At 41.8% G+C, this 20,542-nt stretch overlaps 3 protein-coding genes across 10 annotated transcripts in view; 1 reads left to right on the top strand and 2 right to left on the bottom strand.

The window, feature by feature from the left end:
* ttc3 (tetratricopeptide repeat domain 3) overlaps positions 1 to 4,522 on the bottom strand; it is a 36,354-nt gene extending 31,832 nt beyond the window's left edge. Inside the window, exons 1-9 of the mRNA XM_044140501.1 lie at positions 4,372 to 4,522; positions 3,038 to 3,075; positions 2,588 to 2,655; positions 2,481 to 2,514; positions 1,444 to 1,600; positions 1,288 to 1,369; positions 690 to 743; positions 379 to 514; positions 175 to 260 (exon numbers count right to left, since the gene is read on the bottom strand). Of these exons, the coding sequence (XP_043996436.1) occupies positions 175 to 260; positions 379 to 514; positions 690 to 743; positions 1,288 to 1,369; positions 1,444 to 1,600; positions 2,481 to 2,514; positions 2,588 to 2,644 (606 nt within the window). The 5' untranslated portion in view covers positions 2,645 to 2,655; positions 3,038 to 3,075; positions 4,372 to 4,522. The remainder of the gene's footprint in view (positions 1 to 174; positions 261 to 378; positions 515 to 689; positions 744 to 1,287; positions 1,370 to 1,443; positions 1,601 to 2,480; positions 2,515 to 2,587; positions 2,656 to 3,037; positions 3,076 to 4,371) is intronic.
* Positions 4,523 to 5,282: 760 nt separating this feature from the next.
* LOC122844761 lies at positions 5,283 to 10,196 on the bottom strand. Of its 2 annotated transcripts, XM_044140512.1 has the most exons (4): positions 10,159 to 10,196; positions 8,528 to 8,878; positions 7,738 to 8,022; positions 5,283 to 6,590 (listed from the first exon to the last, which is right to left on the bottom strand). In XM_044140512.1, exons 2-4 carry the CDS (start codon positions 8,837 to 8,839, stop codon positions 5,991 to 5,993), a joined length of 1,197 nt encoding a protein of 398 aa, XP_043996447.1. In that variant the 5' UTR covers positions 8,840 to 8,878; positions 10,159 to 10,196; the 3' UTR covers positions 5,283 to 5,990. The 2 variants fall into 2 exon arrangements, with proteins under 2 accessions (XP_043996447.1, XP_043996445.1); XM_044140510.1 differs by lacking the exon at positions 10,159 to 10,196 and having other exon boundaries at positions 8,528 to 8,939.
* A 1,846-nt stretch (positions 10,197 to 12,042) lies between these two features.
* rabgef1 (RAB guanine nucleotide exchange factor (GEF) 1) lies at positions 12,043 to 19,829 on the top strand. 7 transcript variants are annotated; one of them, XM_044140505.1, is made up of 9 exons: positions 12,043 to 12,127; positions 15,233 to 15,495; positions 15,566 to 15,750; positions 16,283 to 16,449; positions 16,998 to 17,079; positions 17,186 to 17,318; positions 17,569 to 17,660; positions 17,850 to 18,106; positions 18,483 to 19,829. In XM_044140505.1, the coding sequence occupies exons 2-9, from the start codon at positions 15,317 to 15,319 to the stop codon at positions 18,897 to 18,899; spliced, it is 1,512 nt and encodes a 503-aa protein (XP_043996440.1). In that variant the 5' UTR covers positions 12,043 to 12,127; positions 15,233 to 15,316; the 3' UTR covers positions 18,900 to 19,829. The 7 variants fall into 7 exon arrangements, with proteins under 7 accessions (XP_043996440.1, XP_043996437.1, XP_043996439.1 ...); XM_044140502.1 differs by having other exon boundaries at positions 12,044 to 12,127; positions 15,236 to 15,495; XM_044140504.1 differs by having other exon boundaries at positions 12,061 to 12,127; positions 15,311 to 15,495.
* Positions 19,830 to 20,542: the final 713 nt, after the last annotated feature.

Here is a 20,542-nt window from a genome sequence, read left to right as displayed (position 1 = left end):
GCAGGTGGAAACAACCTTTCCAGCAGGTCAATGTTCTTCTAACAGCCATCATTTGATGCAGGCAGGTTAAACCAGGGAGAGACTAAAACACGCAGGAGGCCCTCAGGACCCACTTTGGAGACCCCTGATTTAGAGCTTTTACAGTTTTTACAGTGTAGAGGATTTGGTCGTTACCATTGCAGATGAGTCATCGGGCGGTGCCTTCAGGGCCCTCATCGTAGAGTCCAAGTTGTTGCTCATCTCCCGAATAAACTTGGCATCTAAACAAAAAACGATTCACATTTTAGAAATTATTTGTTTTTAATCAAACGGAAAACCTTGTACTCTAAACTCTTAGCCTCACACTCTGAGATTTTTTAATTTAACTTGGCGCCTCACACTCCGAGAAGATGAAGCCGAATGTTGTGTAGCAGTTGGGGAATCCTCCCAGGCAGAGCAGCTGCTCCCGTCTGAAGCCATCGCCCAGCGTCTCCAGCCAGCGCACCGCTTCCTCCAGGATCTCTGGAGAGCAGTGCTGCAGCGGAAAGTCCCGATGTTACTGAACGCATCAGTACTGGCTAACCAACATACACATGATCAGCAGAAGTTTTTTTATTTCCTCACAGCCCGACTTAAATCAAGTTGTTTTATGAATGGAAAAATGTCAGACAATAAGAAGGGAATCTGTGAGCCAACCAGGTGCAGCTTACCTGATGCAACATGTTGCAAAAAATGAAAACGTGTCTGGAGGAATCCTTGTCCAACTGCAGGAGCAACAGAAAACATTCAGAACAACTAAACATCAGGAAGAGAAACGCATCATGTTTGGAATAAAACAGCTACAGAACGAAAAAACGTGGAAAATTTAGCAAAAATATCTGAACATCTGATATGACATCAAATCAATAACTATGAGCAGCCGGCAGGTAATGGCTAACCCAGCCGGCAGGAAAAGGCTAACCCAGCCGGCAGGAAAAGGCTAACCCAGCCGGCAGGAAAAGGCTAACCCAGCCGGCAGGTAAAGGCTAACCCAGCCGGCAGGTAAAGGCTAACCCAGCCGGCAGGTAAAGGCTAACCCAGCCGGCAGGTAAAGGCTAACCCAGCCGGCAGGTAAAGGCTAACCCAGCCGGCAGGAAAAGGCTAACCCAGCCGGCAGGAAAAGGCTAACCCAGCCGGCAGGTAAAGGCTAACCCAGCCGGCAGGTAAAGGCTAACCCAGCCGGCAGGTAAAGGCTAACCCAGCCGGCAGGTAAAGGCTAACCCAGCCGGCAGGTAAAGGCTAACCCAGCTGGCTGGAGGTGGGACTTACACTTGCCACTTCCAGGTGCAGCAGGATCGTTTCAACCACCTGAATCCTGCGAAGGTTCTCCACATCCAGCGCTTCACTTGTCCTGCAAACAGAATAAAATCTCAGCATTTGCGACGATTCCCGTCTGATCTGTAGCGGCGGCAGAGCTGCGCTCACTCTTCGTTGATTAAGCCAACTTCTGAGGCCCAGGTGAAGGTTTTGGAGATGTCGGGCTGCAGTAGCGTGGGAAACCAGAAGACGCAAACTCTCATCCGCTGAGCGCCTTCCTTCTTGGTTTGTAGGGGGATGGAGGCCCACTGGCTCAACACTCTCTCTGGAGGAGCCGGAGGCAAAATGAGGCTTTAACTGGACATATTCAGTATGAGATTAGCTACCATAGTTACGCTGAGGAGACGCAGCTCCACGTCAGTGTCACTAGGTGACCTTTGACCCCATCCAGCCACTGAACAGATGCTGAGAACAGATCAATGTGTGGATGTGCCAAAACTTTCTGAACAGAAACTGAAGTTTTTAAAGAGGAACAATCTAGAATTATAGATCTAGAGTTAGCACAGCTTCAGTTCTTCCAGCTGTAAACCAGAGATCAGGCTGCCAGCAGTCGCCCCTTCAGCCAATCCAGCAAATTTCCTGATATAATGAGCAACATTTCAGACAAAAAACTGGTTTTGGCTAAAGTCGGAATTGGCAAGTTAGGTCTTTTTAAAGATCGGTAGACAACGATCGACCAGAAAACTGAAATCGGTGAAGCTTTAATTCACGGTGTGGAAACAGAGTTTATTCTTGAAGAATATTTTCATCTGAAATAGATTTGTACAGGGAAAACATAACTAATCACTAAGCCGAGCACATTATTGGCAATAAGTCACATTTACTCGTAGCCTCGTGGAACAAAAAGTGGAGAAATTTAAAACATTTCCAATCAAACTGCCATTTTTCGAAAATAATTTATCAAAACTCTTATGGGGATAATTTTTCACAATACAGTAAATGCCCTACTCTGTTCCATCTCATTTTCTGTTCGTGTTTTTATCATTTAAGGCTTTTTGAACTTTCCTGTTGATTAAACATGAAACATAAATTAAACTTGAGATGCTACAAAAATGAAAATATTCTGATGGAAAACTTTAAGAACATTTAATTTTAAGTCCATCCTAATAAACACATTTCCTAGGAAACTTTTAAATCTTTCTTACCTGAAAGGTTTATTTTGATGTCCCCGTGAGATTTCTACAACGGCAAAAGAAAAACAGGTTTACATGAAGAACAAAACAAACATGGAAAATGTCTGTTGGATTTTTACCAGAAACTTCCTGTTGCGGTGGAAACCCCAATCGCTGTCCGAGTCTGAATCCGACATTTTGCTCCAGTCTGTCCAAACAAAGTTTACAGCATTACAGGTTTCTACTTCTACTGTAAATAAATGTTATTTTACAATATACAAACTCCTTTGATTAGCATTTTGACATATTCTCGTTTCAGACTTTCATTCGATGCAACAAGTTGCTCATTAACATTAAATATTGGCAGAATTAATGTTAATGAGCATGAAATTTAAAGTCATGAGGAAAGCAAATAAATATAAATCATCATTCAGGGGAAAAATAACAGCAAATCCACATTATTATTTAATGTTTCCAATCATTATATTGGACCTAATATACTGCATAATGAGGTGGGAACATTTCTGAACGTATTTTTCTCGTTTTCTAAATCATAACCTTGCATTTTGACGGTGGTGCAGCCTTCCTACCATTCACTGTATTTATGTGAACTGGATGTTTTCCTGTCCTGTGATGGCAGAACGGCCAGGTTGGCATGAAGACAAAACATAGAAAATGATAGACAGATGCGCACACCAACATTAGGTAAAACATTTAATGAGACAGAAACTGGAAGTGGAGTCGGCCTGAAATAAGAGACGGGCTGCTACCAAGAAAACATTTCCTCCTCTGGTTTAAATAAAATCCTCTGATAAAAGTTAAACCGACTCTTCCGCCGCTCAAATATCTCGTTTTATAACACTGGAACTTTTTCATTAAAATCTTACTTTAAAATGTCAGAGAATTGCTCTCAGTTTATGTTGGAAACATAATATAAACTTGACGTCTTTAATCGTTGGATATTATCATTTTATCCAGTTTTATAACTTTATGATAGAATATTCGGAAGGCACCAACATGAATATTTGGGCCGATGTGGATAGTTGGTAGAAATATTGTCCATATTAAAGATAAGCAATATCGGCGTGCTGTGGTGGCATAGGGGACAGCGCGACCCACATTTGGAGGCCTTCAGTCCTCGACATGGCGGTCGCGGGTTCGATTCCCGGACCCGGCCAACGTTTGCGCATGTCTTCCCCCCTCTCCCTCAACCTTTCCTGTCAGCCTGCTGTCATATAAGGGACACTAGAGCCACAAAAAAAAAGATAAGCGATATTTATCAGTATCAAACATCAGGACTGCAATAAATAATTATATTAGTCATCAATTATTCTAATTAATTGAATAAAAGAGGCCATTGTGCTGATTAAGAATTTAAGCCTTTTATACAATGTTAAAAATCCAACAATATGCAAGTAATTTATTTCAATTTTCAAATAAAACATTGTATTGCATACAATGCAACATAACTTAATCATTTATAGCAAAAAATATCGATTTCTTACACCGACATGTGGAAAGCTCAGACCTTTCCGCTGATCTGATTAATTTCAATCAACGATGCACAATACAGCGGTTTTTTAAGAAGAACGGGTCGATATTTATCATTTATTCCCATCGTATTGCCCTTTATCGGCGTTTTCGCGCAGCAGTGCTGCGGTCATTTCTTCACTGCATTATGAAGGTAGAGGTGATATCAGCCATATTAGGACTACAGCATATTAATAGTGTATATTTACAAATGTTCATATTGGGCAATCGCTAATTTTAAGAGAAACAAACTGAGTAAATACCGTTTTTGCTTCCGCACTACTTTTGGCCCGGGGTTATAAGATTGTAAACCAATATCTGCCCCTCCCTTGGAAAGCAAAGCACTGACCTGCAGGTCCTCCTGTTGTAAATTAGAACACACACAGGAACAAACCTGAAACACGTGGCATTGAGTCGGTGTGTTTTCTGCGCCAGTTTCTTTTCCCAATAAAATGCGACTGAGCCAGTTTTAAGGAACCACGTGTGGGTGTGGCGGGGACCAAACCTGTCTGGCTTCGTGTCAGCTTCGATTCCCAAACAGCCAAAAACTGCTCAATATGTCCAATACTTACAGAAAAGCTGACAATAGCCAGGCATGGATGACATAACAAAGCAAGAAGGAAACAATAACCAATACTCAGAGTAACCTAATGTCTGAAACAACTCACCACCCATTGATACAACATTAGCATTTTAGCTCACTTACTGACTTCCTTACAGGGCCAACATCCTAACAAGGACATGAACTAAAGACTTTAAAAGTTATTAAATGCATTTCCTTTCAAAGTTCAAGCTATTCTAACACTGTTCTAGATGTTCTCAGATGTTCGTCACGTTTCAATCCATTTTCAACCTTTTGTTTTAGCGCCTTAGACCGTTAGCTAAAACTGGCGATTCAAAATTTCCTCGAAATGTTTAAAAGCGATCGAAAACAGAGTCAGACACAACCTACCTTATGAAAATTGCTGATAGAAGGTTTCACTGTGATATTCTGTCCTCCTCAGATCATAATGTGTTGAATTGTTTTTAGGTGCTTCGTAAAAACAAGCAGCTACACGCATGAAAAGGGCTTTCTTCTTCCCCGGCGCCGTTTTGCAGCCTAAGCGAACAGCGCCCCCAGCTGGCTTTATTTAAATCGGAAGTCTGTAACCTTTACACTTTGTTCCCGAGAGAAAGTGGACATTTCATCACAAATGTTGGATAAACAACAAAATGAGAGCCATGTCCTTTAAACTGTGACGCAGGATTGATCTTATTAATCAATACAGGATGAATATATTAAAAACAAACACCCAACTGTAAGTTTTCAAAAATACTTTACTGATCCCAAAGGAATTTTAAAAAGTTGCAAAGAGCATCCATTACATTACACTTTCTCGCTGAACTTTTGGGGGAAAAAATCCTTTCAGGAGTAGTTTTACTGCAGAATACATTTTACTTTTGTTTGAGTAAAATTATTACGAAGTATCGCTAGTTCTACTTGAGAAAGTTTTTTGGATTCTTAATCCAGTGTGAATAACTTTACTGAATAAAAAATAAAATATTTTAACCAAAGTACTTGAGACAGAGACAAACTTGCAGTTAATGTTTAAGTGAGACCTCTTGTTTGTGCACAATGTTTTTGTGTTATTTTCCATCTGCTGAGCCTGGTGAGTCATTTATAGATCAAAAAGAAACACTAAATGTGTCACTATTTATGATTTAAAGCCTCCTTACTGGAATGTAGAAAACTAATAAACTTTATTCATTGACTGACTGCATGTAAGCATTTGTTTCAGGAGTTTATAGCAAAAATAATCATTTGAAAAGAATTTCTTCTGCCTTAATTTTCTATTTTGTGTTAGGGCCACACTAAGAAAAATGAAGAATTAAAAAATTTTATTACAAGATTAAAGTGTCGTAATAGTGTGATGATAAAATCCTAATATTACAAGAATAAAGTTGTAATTTTATGACTTTATTCTCTTGATTGTATCGTTTTATTTTCTTCCTTTGGGCCTGTTCTCCGTTATCTTAAGTGTCCATAATTTGCAGTTTGTTGTTTTCGCTGTGAAACGTCGGGCTAACGCTCTGCGGCTGCGACCCGGACGGGTCGTTTCTCTCGGCCCGGTTCGCTCGCAGCTCAAAGTGCTGCTTCTGCCTCAGCAGGCCTCGCAGGACTTTCTCCGGATACAGGAAGAAGTTCCTGTTGCGCTGCAGGTCCTGCGCCTTCATGATGCGCGTCACCAGGGCCTCCTGGATGGCCGCGGACTCACAGGGCCGATGCCGGACGCCGTGACCGACTTCCCTCTGCGGCTCGATGACCAGCAGACCCGGTTGGCTGAAACACGGCGCTGCTGAAGCATTTCTTCCCACAAGCTGCCCGCAGCTCCTCTGGTCGCCTGCCGTCGAGTTGGTTTTGGCGTCGGCTGGGTGAGCCGTCACATTCCCGATGCTGGAGGCGTTGCTGTTTTCCACGCTGCCGCGTTTCGGCTCCAGTGTTCCTCCCGCTTCGGTCTCCAAAATGTTTTTACGTAAATAGGCGACGTAGCCGCTAACGAGGCGACGTAACCCCGTCTTATAGGACAGACGCAGAGACTCGATGGACCCAGACGGAACAGAGTGAAGGCGAACCTGTTGGAGAATAAATTCAGATTTACTCTGTTCCTGCTTTCATCTCCAACAGGTTTGAATCCAAAAACAAGCAGAACTGGAGGAAAAAGCAGCTTTCTATTACCATTCCTTGTTGAATGATTAAGTAACTGGGATGAACATCAAAGTTCTGGCTCAATGTCTGCCAGGCCTGACGCTGGCTAAAACTCATATGTTAATATGTAATTTGAAATAATACGGCATGATGATCCACTTCAACTAAACAAATAGATCTGTTGCTGGAAAGGGATGTGCAGATTACTACAGAATCAAACCTTCAAAAGTTTGGTAAGTTTTTCTTGTTAAAAGAAATTTTCTAAATTTTCTAGTAAATTGGGAGAAAATTCGGAGCAATAAAATCCAGATTCATGTCAGTTTCTTTAAAATGCTTGCAAATTTAGCCAAGTTTTAGGAATGAATTAAAAGTAGATTTGTGTGTAGCAAAATTAGCGTTTGCATAAACATCCCATCATTATTTGTGTTTTGCCAACATTTTCTACTGTGAGATTTTACTTTGTGATCATTTCTTCCAAACTAAATATAGAAAGTCAGACATTTGTACGGATTTTGATTAAATCTTTGATGTCAAGGGGCCACACACAATAAGAGTAGGGCCACTAAGGGCCCTGGACAGCATTTTGGATACTTCTGCATAAAAGAATACATTGAGAAAGTACTTTTTATTTAAATACTTTAAGCACTTTTAAAAGCAAGGTACTTCCTTTTCCTCAGGTGGGTTTGCTTTCAGAGCCCATTCATCTGTTTATTTCTTCTCTATGATGCAGATAATCTGGGAAAAAAATCATCGAGCTCGTCTGCCTCCTCCCAGTGCTCCCAGTACAAACTGCAGAAATACCCCAGTCAGTCAGAAACAACCAATCAGAGTAAGGAGGCGGGGAACAGCGCTGACAATCACACTCATGCTCAACGCCAAGCAAGTATATAAGGTTGACTGACAGCGCTAAGCCCCGCCTCCTGGCTCTGATTGGTGGTTGTTGGTCTATTTCTTCAGACAGCAGCAGCTGATTGGTCTTTGTTCAGATTATTTATCTCATAACAAACATGGTGTCAGTTTGAAAGCAGAGTTTTGTGGAAGTTTGATCCTCCAGGGTTTCCAGGTTCGCCTCACCTGGTGGATCCTCAGGTGCAGATGAAACGCGGCGCCGGCCAGCCACTGCCGCATGGCCTCTGTGCTCATCCTCTTCTTGGTGGTCATCCTCTCATAATGGTCGATCAGCTCCAGGTTGAGCCAGGCGTCGTACAGCTCGGCGGCCTCCGCCATCTTCTCCTCATCGTTGGCGATGGCAGGGACGAGGCGCAGGTAGCCGTGGATCATCGATCCGATTCTGGACGAGGTGCTGATGCCGAACACCCTCGGAACTTCGGATCCCTGCGGTGAAGCTGCAGCGCGGACCTGATGGCAGCTTTAAGAGTTTGGCTTCATGGACATTACAGCAGAGCAGCAGGGCCGGACTCACCCGGTCGTGGCCCTGGGCTGGAGCTGGTTTGGTGCCCAGTCCGCTGCACAGAAAATCTCCTACTGATTACTGTAGGGGATCCTGCAGCTGTAAAGCTCCAAAGATTCCTGGAGTTCATCTGATCAATCAGTTTTATATAAGACGCAATGTAAAGCATGAATTTATTAAAAAAATGAATAAAAGTAATCTTTGGAGCCCTGGGCTACCGAAACTGTAAGCCCATTCTAAAATCTGTCCCAGGCCACACTATAAAAATTACAAAATAACATAAATTTATAAGAATAAAGTCACAGAAGAATAGCATCATAATACAATGAATAATGACTTTATTCTCAGAATATTAATAACGTTATTTCTGACATTTATCCGTTATTGTTTGGTCCTCAATACTCTGTTGCTAAAACAAAGAATTTAAACAGAAAAATGAAATATTTGACGTACATGTTGGGCCACCTGGTCAAACAGCAGGGACAGGGCCAAGGCGACGACCCCTACGCCTCCATTCGCGACCCTGTAGCCGCTCAGCTGTGCAGTGAGATTCAGGTGGAAGGCCTCCTGCTGCTCGCCGCTCATGCCGCGCTGCAGGAAGCTGTACCGGTGCTGCAGGGCGGCGGCAGAGTCCAGGGACAGGAAGGTGGTGAGCACCGGATCCAGGGAGATGTCCGGGATGATGTCGGCGTCTCGGGCCACAGAGAACAGCTGCTGGACGGTGGCGGCAGAAGGAAGGCACGGAGACGGAGCCGTCAGGATCATGGCAGACACTGAGCTCCAGCTCAGAGGTCTGAGGCTTATCTGTGTTTATTTGACCCAGGCAGGCGAGGTTATTAGCACCAGTCCAGAGATCTGTCACAGATATCCCAGCATGCTGAACAGCGATTCGTGTTTTAGACAGCCTGAACCGAGCACCGAGGATTGATTAAAGGTTGAACAGGTTAGGACATTTCTATGGCCCATGCAAAACATGTTCATCACATTTTTCATTTTTGAGCCCCTCTAGTTCTGCTAACAATATGGACCGGCTGCAGTCAGCAGTCCAATTATTAGGTCATTCACACACCTGATATAAACTTATAGCCTCTCTGGCTGTGCTGTTTACATTATATTCATGTTCAATAAGATACATTTATTGGCCAACTGGTTGATAAACCAGTTGATTTCTGGGAGCCAATTTCCTTAATTTTGGGGGATCGTGATCAGCCGATACTTCCATGTGAAGTTGATCTGATTTTATCTAATCTTATCTTCATCAGCAAAGGTTTATCAATCATCTCTTTCCTCTTCTGACTGACAGACCCACCAGGTCTGAACGTTGACAGTTAACAACATTAACCCACTGTTGCCAACTCAGTGACTTTATTGCTATATTTAGCAACATTTCAGACAAAAAAAATCATATTACCTAAAATCCAAACCAGCAGGTCAGGCTTTTTAAAGATGGTAACCAAACAGAAAACTGCAATCGGTGCAGCTCTACACATATTCATCACATTCTTTGGTTAAATTCATTTCTCTTAAGCGTTACTCCAATAGCTAAAAATGTAATTTATACCAGGTGAGTCTTTCTCCCCTGAGAATGTGGACCGGTACCGGTACCGGACTGATTCTGAGCCTTCAAAGGATTTTAACAGAAGTTTCTCATAACTTATTAGTTGATGTAAAAATAATGTTTGTTTTAGCTACTAAATGATTTTGTTCAGTAGCAAACAACAAATCCCAACTGCAGCTCGTCGTGTAGCAGCTCATCATGTAGCAGCTCATCATGTAGCAGCTAATCATGTAGCAGCTCTGTAGCCTGACGGAAAATCATTTTAGACGATGTCAAAAATTTACAGGTTTTAATTATTCTTATCAAACCTTATCAAACACGGTTTGAAGCCAAAAATACCTCAGAAATATCCAGAAAATCAACTCATTTAAAGTTTAAACTCAGTTTCACACAAACACAAAGACCCTAGCATAAATGTTTGTCTGTTGAACTGGACCGGTCCAGGTCGCTATCAAGCTAATGTTCTGTTAGCAGCTTTACTAATCTTTTACATTACATCACATCACCAAGGCTCATTAAAACAAACCTTTATCTCGGCTTTTTTCTATTATTCCTCTTTCTTTCTCCCTTCCTGAAGGATAAGTACTTTTTTGAGACATAGTTTTGCTAATTTAACTTCTGACCGGAGCTTTGGACGTTTAGATGTTCTGTTCGGCAGCTCACGTTACCGGCTATCCAGGCTGACGTATCTTGCATATTCTTTAGCCGTCCCTCCAAATATTATAAAGAAGTATTAAACTTATGGGATCAACTTCGAGGGCTGCACAGTGGTGCAGTTGGTAGAGCTGTTGCCTTGCAGCAAGAAGGTCCTGGGTTCGATTCCCGGCCCGGGGTCTTTCTACATGGAGTTTGCATGTTCTCCCTGTGCATGGTGGGTTCTCTCTGGGTTCTCCGGCTTCCTCCCACAGTCCAAAAACATGACTGTCAGGTTAATTGGTCTCTCTAAATTCTCCCTAGGTGTGAGTGTGTGTGTGAATGGTTGTTTGTCTTGTATGTCTTTGTGTTGCCCTGCGACAGACTGGCAACCTGTCCAGGGTGACCCCGCCTCTCGCCCGGGACGCAGCTGGAGAGGAACCAGCAACCCTCCCGACCCCATTTAGGGAAGAAGGGTGTAAAGAAAATGGATGGATGGATGGATCAACTTCGAAACTTTCTGTCTTCTAAAACAATAAATGTGGATTTTATTTCCTTACAAAACATTCAATTCGGTTTATCCATTAAAGAAAAAAATTTGGAATTTTTAGTCAATATTCTAATAATTGTAACAAAGTATTATATCCATAAATGTCGCTATGCAAAATGCTCCCTCTCAATCTCTGCTCTCAAAAATGAACTTTCCCTTTTTAAAAGATGTCTGAGAAAGATGCAGAATTTAAATGCAATTAAATTGTTTGAGTTAATGGAAGATTTTCAGTTGGTAGCCCCGGCTGATTAATTTATTTTATCTATTTTATCATTATTATTATTATTTTTTTTTATTTTATTTTATTTATTTATTTATTTATTTATTTGTTTTATTTTATTTTCTTATACTTTGTTCCAGCCTTTGTATTTAATTGTATTTTTCAACAGCAGTTGTGATTTTTTTTTTTTTTTTTTGGTTTTGTAATATTTGTTATTGACTTGTTATTTGAGATTGTTATTGTTTTCTTATATATTCAATAAAAAAATGAAATAAAATAAAATAAACAAAAGCGTGCAATACCAACCGCGGCCACCAGGGGGCGCAAAGAGCAATTTATTTATTCTTTTTATCAATAAATACATACATACATTACTTACATTATCAAATATTTATTATTGTAAAAACAGATCATTCACAGTGAAATTGTGTGTTTTTGATATTATAATGACATAGAAATTATTACTAAAAGAAAAACAAAAAACAAATTAGCTCCACTGAGTGGGCCCCTGAGTGGCTGCTTAGTTTGCTTATTCCTTGAGCCACCCGGAGGTCTCCTTTAAAAAGGCGTGACTGTTCTCCTGTGACTCTAGCATGAAACTTATTGCATTATGACAAGGTTAATTTAAATACTAATATCCAATTTTAATTAATTTCAAAGAATTCTGTTAATATTTTACTTGCAAGTAAAAAAAAAAAAAAAAAAGAAACATTTCTTGTTATTCTGCCGTAGGATATTCTGCCATACTTCCGGCAGAATACCCTGATGTTTCGTTTCTCGCTCTTAACGTCACGGAATCATTTGCTTGGGTTTTGTGACGTCACTTACCAAACGTTTAAAAATTGGACCTTAAATCAGCAAACACAAGCAAATCACCAACAATCGCAGCCACTAAACACTGATTAGTTTTAAATCTAGTATTTGTGAAGCTGCTTTGACCGACAAACAGACGTTTTTGGCCAGAACCCATCAGACGTGCTTCGCTCAACGCGATTACGTCATTGCGCGCCTCTCCGAAGCGTGTCCCGTCATCGGTCGGGGACGCAGAGGGGGAGTTGGTTCGTTCAGTTTCTCTCGGTGAAAACATAACAGGTGAGTAGCCAAGCGGATCAAGGAGTTTACAGAATTTTAATCCCGACAAAATGTAAGTATTCGGCCTTAAAGGAGAGACCGCTAGGCTCCGTCAGGACTCTTTAGTAGCTGTCAAATCAGAGCTAAGTCTGTTAGCCCCCTAAACACTCGCAGTTTGTAGGAAATATGTCCCAGACATGAGCAAATTAATGAAGACACAGACAATATGAAGGATATACGTTTAATCACCGAGCGACAAATCACAGGTTATCTATAAAGTGTAATAAAGTTAACTCAATTACATCAGAAGTCCTTAAAATCCAGCAGATCGCAGCTAATGCTGAAAAGCTGTAAATGCAGAAATCTCATCAGATCTAAATGGATCATTTATTGACTAAATCACGCGATTATAAAGACGTTAAGTGCTTTAATAACATTTTCATTAATTACCCTTCTAGGAGCAAACAGGCGGATTTTGGGAGGATTTAACCTTATTTTATTTCTTCTGACTTGCAGGACTTTAGATGTTACATTTTTTCCATCCTAACTCTTATTATAGAGTACAGAAGAATAAACATCATTTTGTCACTTTTGAAAGGCTCTGCCTGGTTGATAGGAGAATAACAAAGCAAATCTTTGGTACCTCAATCATCTGGAAACGTTTTTGACAAAATGGTGTTATTTATGGCCCTGCGACAGACTGGCGACCAGTCCAGGGTGACCCCGTGACCCCGCCTCTCGCCCAGAACGCAGCTGGAGAGGAACCAGCAACCCTCCCGACCCCATTAGGGACGAGGGTGAACAGGAAATGGATGGATGGATGGATGTTATTTATGTGAACTTTATTTATTTTCAGCTTTAAAATAAACCTTTTATATTGCTGGAGCAAAATTACTAAATTAGTTAAAAAATCAGTGGTGCTGGACTTTATCAAAATTTTAATGTTAACACTCATTTCATTCATACTGTGTACTATGTCCATGACATAACAGAGGACATTAACTACAAAGTAGTCCTGTCATAAACGATAGATCGATTAATCGTACGATAAATTAAACTATCGAGGTCATTTTAATTATCGCCTTTATCGTCTCTTCCAGCCTTTTTCTCTTTCTGTTGATGACACTGAATGAAAAAAGGTTCAACTCCGCTGCTCTCCACTGACCCTCCCTTCCTCATTTCCTCAGTGTAATGTCCAGTTCACACTACACCATCTTAGAGCTGTCGGCCGATTGTCGGCCCATTTTCAAAACCTGAGAGATCACACATTAGCCGACAGAAATCCTAGGTAGAACGGTTCCATCGGGTTCCATCGGGTTCCATCGGGCCGTGTGGTGTCCAACAATGGGCACAAAATAATGGCTCCAAGTCCAGTGAAGTCATTTTAAAACCAGGCATTAATCAATGCTTTACTACAATCTACCTGCAGTGCATGTGTCTCTAGTGTCAGCGTAACGTCCTGACTGAATGAAAATCATTAGAACCTTTTTATGTCACGTTAACAAAGAACAGCTGAAAAGTTACCGGGTTCATCAACTGGTACCAATTTGGCTCCAACTCCTCCCCTCATCATTTCTATATTCTTTACACCAAATGTTTTATAAACATTAATGTTGTTTCCACATATCATCTCCAATGTCCGCTGGACTTCGGGTTGCTCCGTGTCAGCTGTTTGGGATTCCCCTCTGTATTTCCTCAGAAAGCCGGAGGAGAATCCGGCTTTCTGATTGGCTACCTGTCACATTCAACAGGCTGCGTTAAGCTCCCAGTGGGGAAAACCCCTGATTTAGATCGGAGCGCCACAACGATCTACCGTAACACACCACACACTACAGGATGATCGGTTATGAAACCACAAGAGACAATCTGAGAACATCAACGTTCTCAGATTGTCTTAAGGGGAAAATGTAGGAGTGAACTAACGTGTAGTGTGAACTATTGCATCAGGTAGTCGATGTTCCATCTTCTCTATTTAAATCTAATGATTACTGAAGGACAATATGGTTTACAGACTTCATAATCTGAACTCTTTTGGTTGAATCCAGTATTTATTTACACTTTGGCGTTTTTATTCAAGTACATTTTTGTTAATGGAGACTGAGAATCCATTTTATTTTAGTGTTTGGTTGTTTTGTTAATTTTATCAGTTCCAGTGTTAAATGTTCTTTTGAAAATAAAGTGTATCTATCTTTGGCAGGAAATCACATGAATTATTATGTCATTTCCATTAAATCAGTGTAAAAAGGTCTTCAAACAATATTATCGTTTATCGCAATAATTTTTGAGACAATTAATCGTTCAGTAAAATTTGCTATGGTGACAGGGCTACTACAAAGTATGTATTTAAAACAAATAAAGTAATTTAGAGACATAATTTCAATAAAAGCAAAGAAATCTGAGAAGCCGATTCAGCAACATAGTTAAACAAATTAAACTAAATCTTCTGAACTCAGTGGAACCGGGACGATAAACAGCCGATTAAGCAGGAATTTAAAGAAATAGTTGATCATTTCTGTGACCTTAGTAGATTCGGAGGCATTTCCACTTCTTCCTTGGTTCATCACTTCCTAAAACAAAACAGGCATTTTAGACTAAAACTGTTCACAACTTGAGGAATTTACTTTTTCATTTATTCATTTCCGTCAACGTTTTCCAATGCCAACTTGGCAAAAGACGAAGGAAGAGAATAAAAGATAGATTTTATCCTAAAGATTGTTGGAACAAAACGTGATCGTTCAAACAAGCCGCAATCTACACGTTCACCGCTAGATGGCAGTAAAGCAACACTCCTCTTTTCATTAATTTGAGAAATTAATGAACATTCAGTATCATGTAGTGGAATAAAACCTGAGCATCAAGGTGAAAGAAAAGCACAGAAACATGGGACTAACACCAAACGCAAATAAAAGGAGCAAGTGTTTAAAACTAAATAAATTTAAATACTGTTATTGTAGTATTGTTATATTTCTTCAAAATGTCTAAGATAACCTGAATGACTAGAATAGACAGGCGTTAAACACCAGACTCCACTGCCTAAAGTTCAGATTGTAACTGCAGAAGAAGAAGCTCTGTGAAGGGAAGTTCAGTCATTTATTACTGAGTTTCAGTGTTTGTGTTTATTTCCAGCAGAGGAATTTATTGAAGAACGTTTAGTTCAACCTGAGACACAAACCAACCAAACAAGCGGAGCGTTTTCCTCTCCAGGCCACCATGAGTCAGCGGAGGGAGCGGCGGGGCATCCACGTCGACCAGTCGGACCTGCTGTGCAAAAAAGGATGCGGTTACTATGGCAACGCCGCATGGCAGGGCCTGTGCTCCAAGTGCTGGCGGGAGGAGTACCAGCGGGTCCGGCAGAAGCAGATCCAGGATGACTGGGCCTTGGCGGAAAAGTAAGAGCAGCCGCCGAACATGGCCGCCGCTTCAGCTCAGTGCGCCCAGCTCAACGTTTCCCCACCGCAGGTTGCAGAGAGAGGAGGAGGAGGCGTACGCCAGCAGCCACGTGGCGCACGGCCCGGCTGCACCGGGTCACGCCGCGCTGGCCCCGTTCTCAAAGTTTGAGGAGAAGAAAACCAACGAGAAAACTCGCAAAGTGACAACGGTGAAGAAGTTCTTCAGCCCTTCGTCTCGAACCACCGCTAAGAAAGGTTGCAGCTGATTGGATCGGCTCCATTTTTTAAGTTTTTACTGTCACAGCGTGATATAAACGGGGCAATAAATTGATCTTGCCAATTGATCACAGTTTAGGTGATAAATTGGTTTAGAAATATTTAATTCCTGGAAAATCTGGATTTATTTTCCACCATAAACTTTTTGGCTTTCTGTAGTTCAGGGTGATGTCATCAACAGCGGTGGCCATCTTGTTTGATAGCTGTTTTACAGCTAAGCCTGCTGCAATCAGCAGTTAATCAATGATAAATTAAAATTAGCAGAATAATTTCCATCTGATGGTGAATATCGTTTGTTTACAGACTTCATAATTCTTTTAATTTCAGGTTCAGTTGTGTTTGTTTTTATTTCTGTTTTATGCTACAGTTAATTAATCTATGACTAAATTAGTTGATTATTTTAATAATTGATTTATTACGATTAATCACCACTAATGCTATTAATTGTTTCAGCCATTTACAGGAAACTGAAGGAGAAAAAGTCTAAATGATAAATCCTTTTTCTGATCAGAGCCCCCGGAAGGAAAGTCGGCGTCTCCGTCCGTCAGCCGCCGTGTCAGCTTCGACTCCGACCAGGTGTCCAAAGACTTTGTGGAGTTCTTGAAGAACCTTCACAAACCCGGCAGAGAGATCCACAAGCAGTGCCGGGCCTTCCTGGTCAGCATGTCCAGCAAGAAGGTGAGGACGGATCGTTGAGCCGCCAACCGACCAACCAATCAATCAATTACTCTACCAGTTAATCAATCCATGGACATTTCACACAGATGGATGTTTGAAAGTCGTTATTATTTCAGTTAAAACAATATTAAGTCTAACCCAATTATTATAATGGCTACAAATTATTTTACTAACCAGCTATGATTACTAAGTTAGTTCACGATTCTTGGAATTAACCACAAATAATGAATAATTGTGATTATCACTATTAATCTGATTAATGGGTTCAAATCTGATCAGATCAATAAAAAACTTTAAAAATAAAACTGAGTTTAATGAAAAGTCTCTTTAGGTTTTTTTAAAAGAGGCCGTCAGTGACTAATAGCTAGCGGCTTAATGATAGCTGGTAGCTATTAGCGTGACTGTGTGTACTTAACATTAGCCGCTAGCTGTTAGCATGACTGTGTGTACTTAACATTAGCCGTTAGCTGTTGGCACAACTGTAGTTCAGTGTTAGCTGTTAGCAGCTAGCTGCGTTGGCCACTAGCCGTTGTGTTTGCTCTGGACAGGACCTGGGAGCAGACGAGCTGTCAGAGTGCGTTCAGGATTTCTACCAGAGTTTGGCCGACCGCCTCATGAACCACTTTAAAGGTTAGCGCAGCAACGCTATCTGGTAATTATTCTAGATGAATGAATCAACGTGACCTGAGCCAGCCACCAGGTGGCAGCAGCAGCGTCTCACCGGGTTTCTCATCAGGGTCGTCAGAGTCGGTGGATCAAGTGATGGACCAGGTGGAGAAATACATCATGACCCGCCTGTACAAGAGCGTCTTCTGCCCAGAAACCACAGACGACGAGAAGAAGGACCTGGCAACCCAGGACCGGATCAGGTCAGCTCTTCATCACTAACAGCATCACCTTCATCACTTCCTGTGTGTAACTCGTGTTTGTCTCAGGAAACTCCGTCTGCATTTTGTTACCCAGCAGCGTTTAAAGCTCAGCTCCATGTTTCTACATGAGAACAGCTGCACACTGCATGCCAGCGTCCCCCGGGAGGCGCACCGTGCTGAGCCTCGTTATCCCCCAGGGGGCGCTGCACTGAACCGTTAGCCTGACGCAGTTAGCTTTGTGTGTTTGCAGGGCACTGCACTGGGTCACCGTCCAGATGCTGTGTGTTTCCGTGGAGGAAGAAACGGCCGAAGTGTCAGAGAACGTGGTCAGAGCCATAACAGGTGAGACGCAACGATTCCATCAGCCAATTAAAAAATTAGGATTATTTCTAGAACTTTACGGCTCGTTTTGCAGATATTACGGTTTACATTCGTAAACGTTTCCTAAATCATAATGATCAGTTTTAATAAGCGGTAACCATGGCGACAGCGATGCCACTAAAGGCAGGGAAACCTGTGGTCTGGTTGCAGACATCATCGAGATGGACTCGAAGCGCGTTCCGCGGGACAAGCTGGCCTGCATCACTCGCTGCAGCAAACACATTTTCAGCGCCATCAGGATCACCAAGAACGAGCCGGCGTCCGCCGACGACTTCCTGCCGGCGCTCATCTACATCGTGCTGAAGGCCAACCCGCCGCGGCTGCAGTCCAACATCCAGTACATCACCCGCTTCTGCAACCCCAGCCGGCTGATGACCGGAGAGGACGGATACTACTTCACCAACCTGGTCAGCTTCACTCCTCACTCGTTTATCAAGAGAGAAACTGAATCTGTTCGGTTCAGTGAACTGGAACTGAGTTCATAAGTTACAGTTCAGATTCACCCAGAACAGGATCCAGTGAAACTGTAAATAAAGTCAAATTAAATTCATGTTTGCTGCTTAGACAGATTTAAACGTGTCAGCAGATTTTCTACCAGTCAGTCAGGAAGCCATGTTTTACCTACCAAGATGGCGCCCATCACTTCCTGTTCAGACCAGAGAAAACTCTACATCTGAAGCCATTGCTGGTTATCAATGGCAGCTAGTTAGCGCCTCTGCAGCTAGTTAGCGGCTGAAGCTAGCTGCGGATGGCGCGGCGCTAACGGCTGTGTCTGTGTTGCAGTGCTGCGCCGTAGCCTTCATCGAGAAGCTGGACGCTCAGTCTCTCAACCTTTCCCCAGACGAGTTTGAGCGCCACATGTCTGGTCGCACCTCGCCCCAGCGCAGCGGCTCGGACGACGGACGGCCCGACGGCAGTCCTGGAGTCAGCGATGCCGCCGGCTCGGTCCTGGTCCGGCTCAGCCACAACCTGCAGCTACTGTCGGCTTTGAGCGCCCGGCAGGAAGCCGTGACGGCGACGGCGCTCAGCCTGCGGGCCGACCTCCTGACCTGGACCGACGGCGTCCGGCGAGACGTCCGCCACATCCTGGACAGGTATCCTCTGGACACCAAGGCCTCCAAGGCTTCCGCCATCGACGCCAACAGCGTGGACGGACAGAACCTGCCGGCGCCCATCAAGCCCCGCATGTTCGTCGGCTAGAGAGGAAACTCGAAAACTTTAGATCTGACCTGAGCGCCGAGGAGGCGGATCTGCAACTGAAAACTGATTGGGTTTCATTGATTTATCAGCAGATCGTCACACAGCTGGTGATCAATCCATTTAATTAATTAATCAAATTTGGGTTTAAAAGATTTAATTTTTGGGAAATCGGTTTTTCTTTCACCAATGATCTCCTGTAGATCAGTGATGTCATCGCGCCCAGATGCCATCACTGATCCGGGATAAACATTTAGCACTTTGTCCAATAAAGTGAATGTGTGAATATTTTATTACTTCAAATATTTCTGCATTAATATACATTCATACTGAGTTTAAATCTATCTGACTGAATCTGTTTTGTCTTAATAAAGTGATTCTGATTTTTGTTTTATTTCAAACTGAACATAAAAACGCCTTTAAAACATTCACTCTTATTTACGGTACATTTTTGTTTCTAACTTGAGAATAGAGAGATTTTAATTGATTAGAACTTTTGTTTGATGATAAATTACAGAATTTGCAAATGAGTTTTCTATTTAGTTATTTTTAATTTGTGTGCCACATAACTTTTTCATTGGAAGCAAATAAAAGAAATTTATAAAACCCAAAGCTGACAATAGAGCAGAATTTCTGTTGAATTATTGTGAATTGTTTTAGGTAGTTCTAAAAATAGAAACACAATTTATGCATTTGTGACTTAAGTGCTAAATATGTTTAGTGGGGCAATAAGCTTCGATTTTTCTTTAATAAACTTTACGCCACTAACTGTAACGGAAACCGTTTAAATGTAAAAATGAAAATGTGTTTAAAAGTAAGAGCTAAATGATTTTTCTTTAAAAGGATGGTTAACATTAAAGTGTTGGTTTAATATTTCACAAATGGTCAAAATATTTTTGTTTTGGTGAAATAAAGATTCATGCAAAAACTTTGTCCAAGATTAACTTTGTCTCATAATTTCCAGCTAAAGATGCTGAAGTAAGTTCAAGTGTTTGTTTGTTAAAACAAGTTACATGAAAAAAGTCACTGTAAAAAAAGCATAAATGATTTTTCTCCTGCTGCCATCAAAGCAAATTTCTGTTAATTATTTTGGTCAAAATTCTTTTGCATATTTGGATAAAAATCCCATCCGGTTTAGATGCTGGAGGGATTTTACTTCAACTGTCAGACAGCGGCTCGCACGTAACCATGACAACAGTGTTGTTGTTATTAACAGCATCTTATTAGCATCTCAAAAGCCAGCGTTTTCGCTGAACTTTGACCCCAAGTCCCAAGGAGATGAAACGGATTTGAAGCTTCTCTGAGTCAGAATTTTAAAAACTGGTGCAGAAGCAAACGAGGTGGAGTAGCAGGAGCCGCGTGTCCACTGACTACAACATGGGAAAAGTTAGGCACTAGGACAGCGTTTCTCAGTTCTTATCCTCAGGCCCCCCGCCCTTCTGCCACACACCTGGATTAAATCTATGGGTGATTAACAGGCTTCTGCAGCACTTGATGGTCATGCAATCATTTGAATCAGCTGTTCTGGAACAGAGGTACATCTAAAAGGTGCAGAGCAGGGGGGGCCTGAGGACTGGAATGGAGAAGCACTGCACTAGGACAAGATGTTTTATTTTATTTTCTGGCTGTGATCAGAATTGGCGTAT

The sequence above is a fragment of the Gambusia affinis genome, linkage group LG15 (genome assembly GCF_019740435.1).
Source record: "Gambusia affinis linkage group LG15, SWU_Gaff_1.0, whole genome shotgun sequence".
Classification (NCBI taxonomy): Eukaryota; Metazoa; Chordata; class Actinopteri; order Cyprinodontiformes; family Poeciliidae; genus Gambusia; species Gambusia affinis.
Note: the sequence above shows the minus strand (reverse complement) of the source record. Positions and strands in the feature narration are given on the sequence as shown.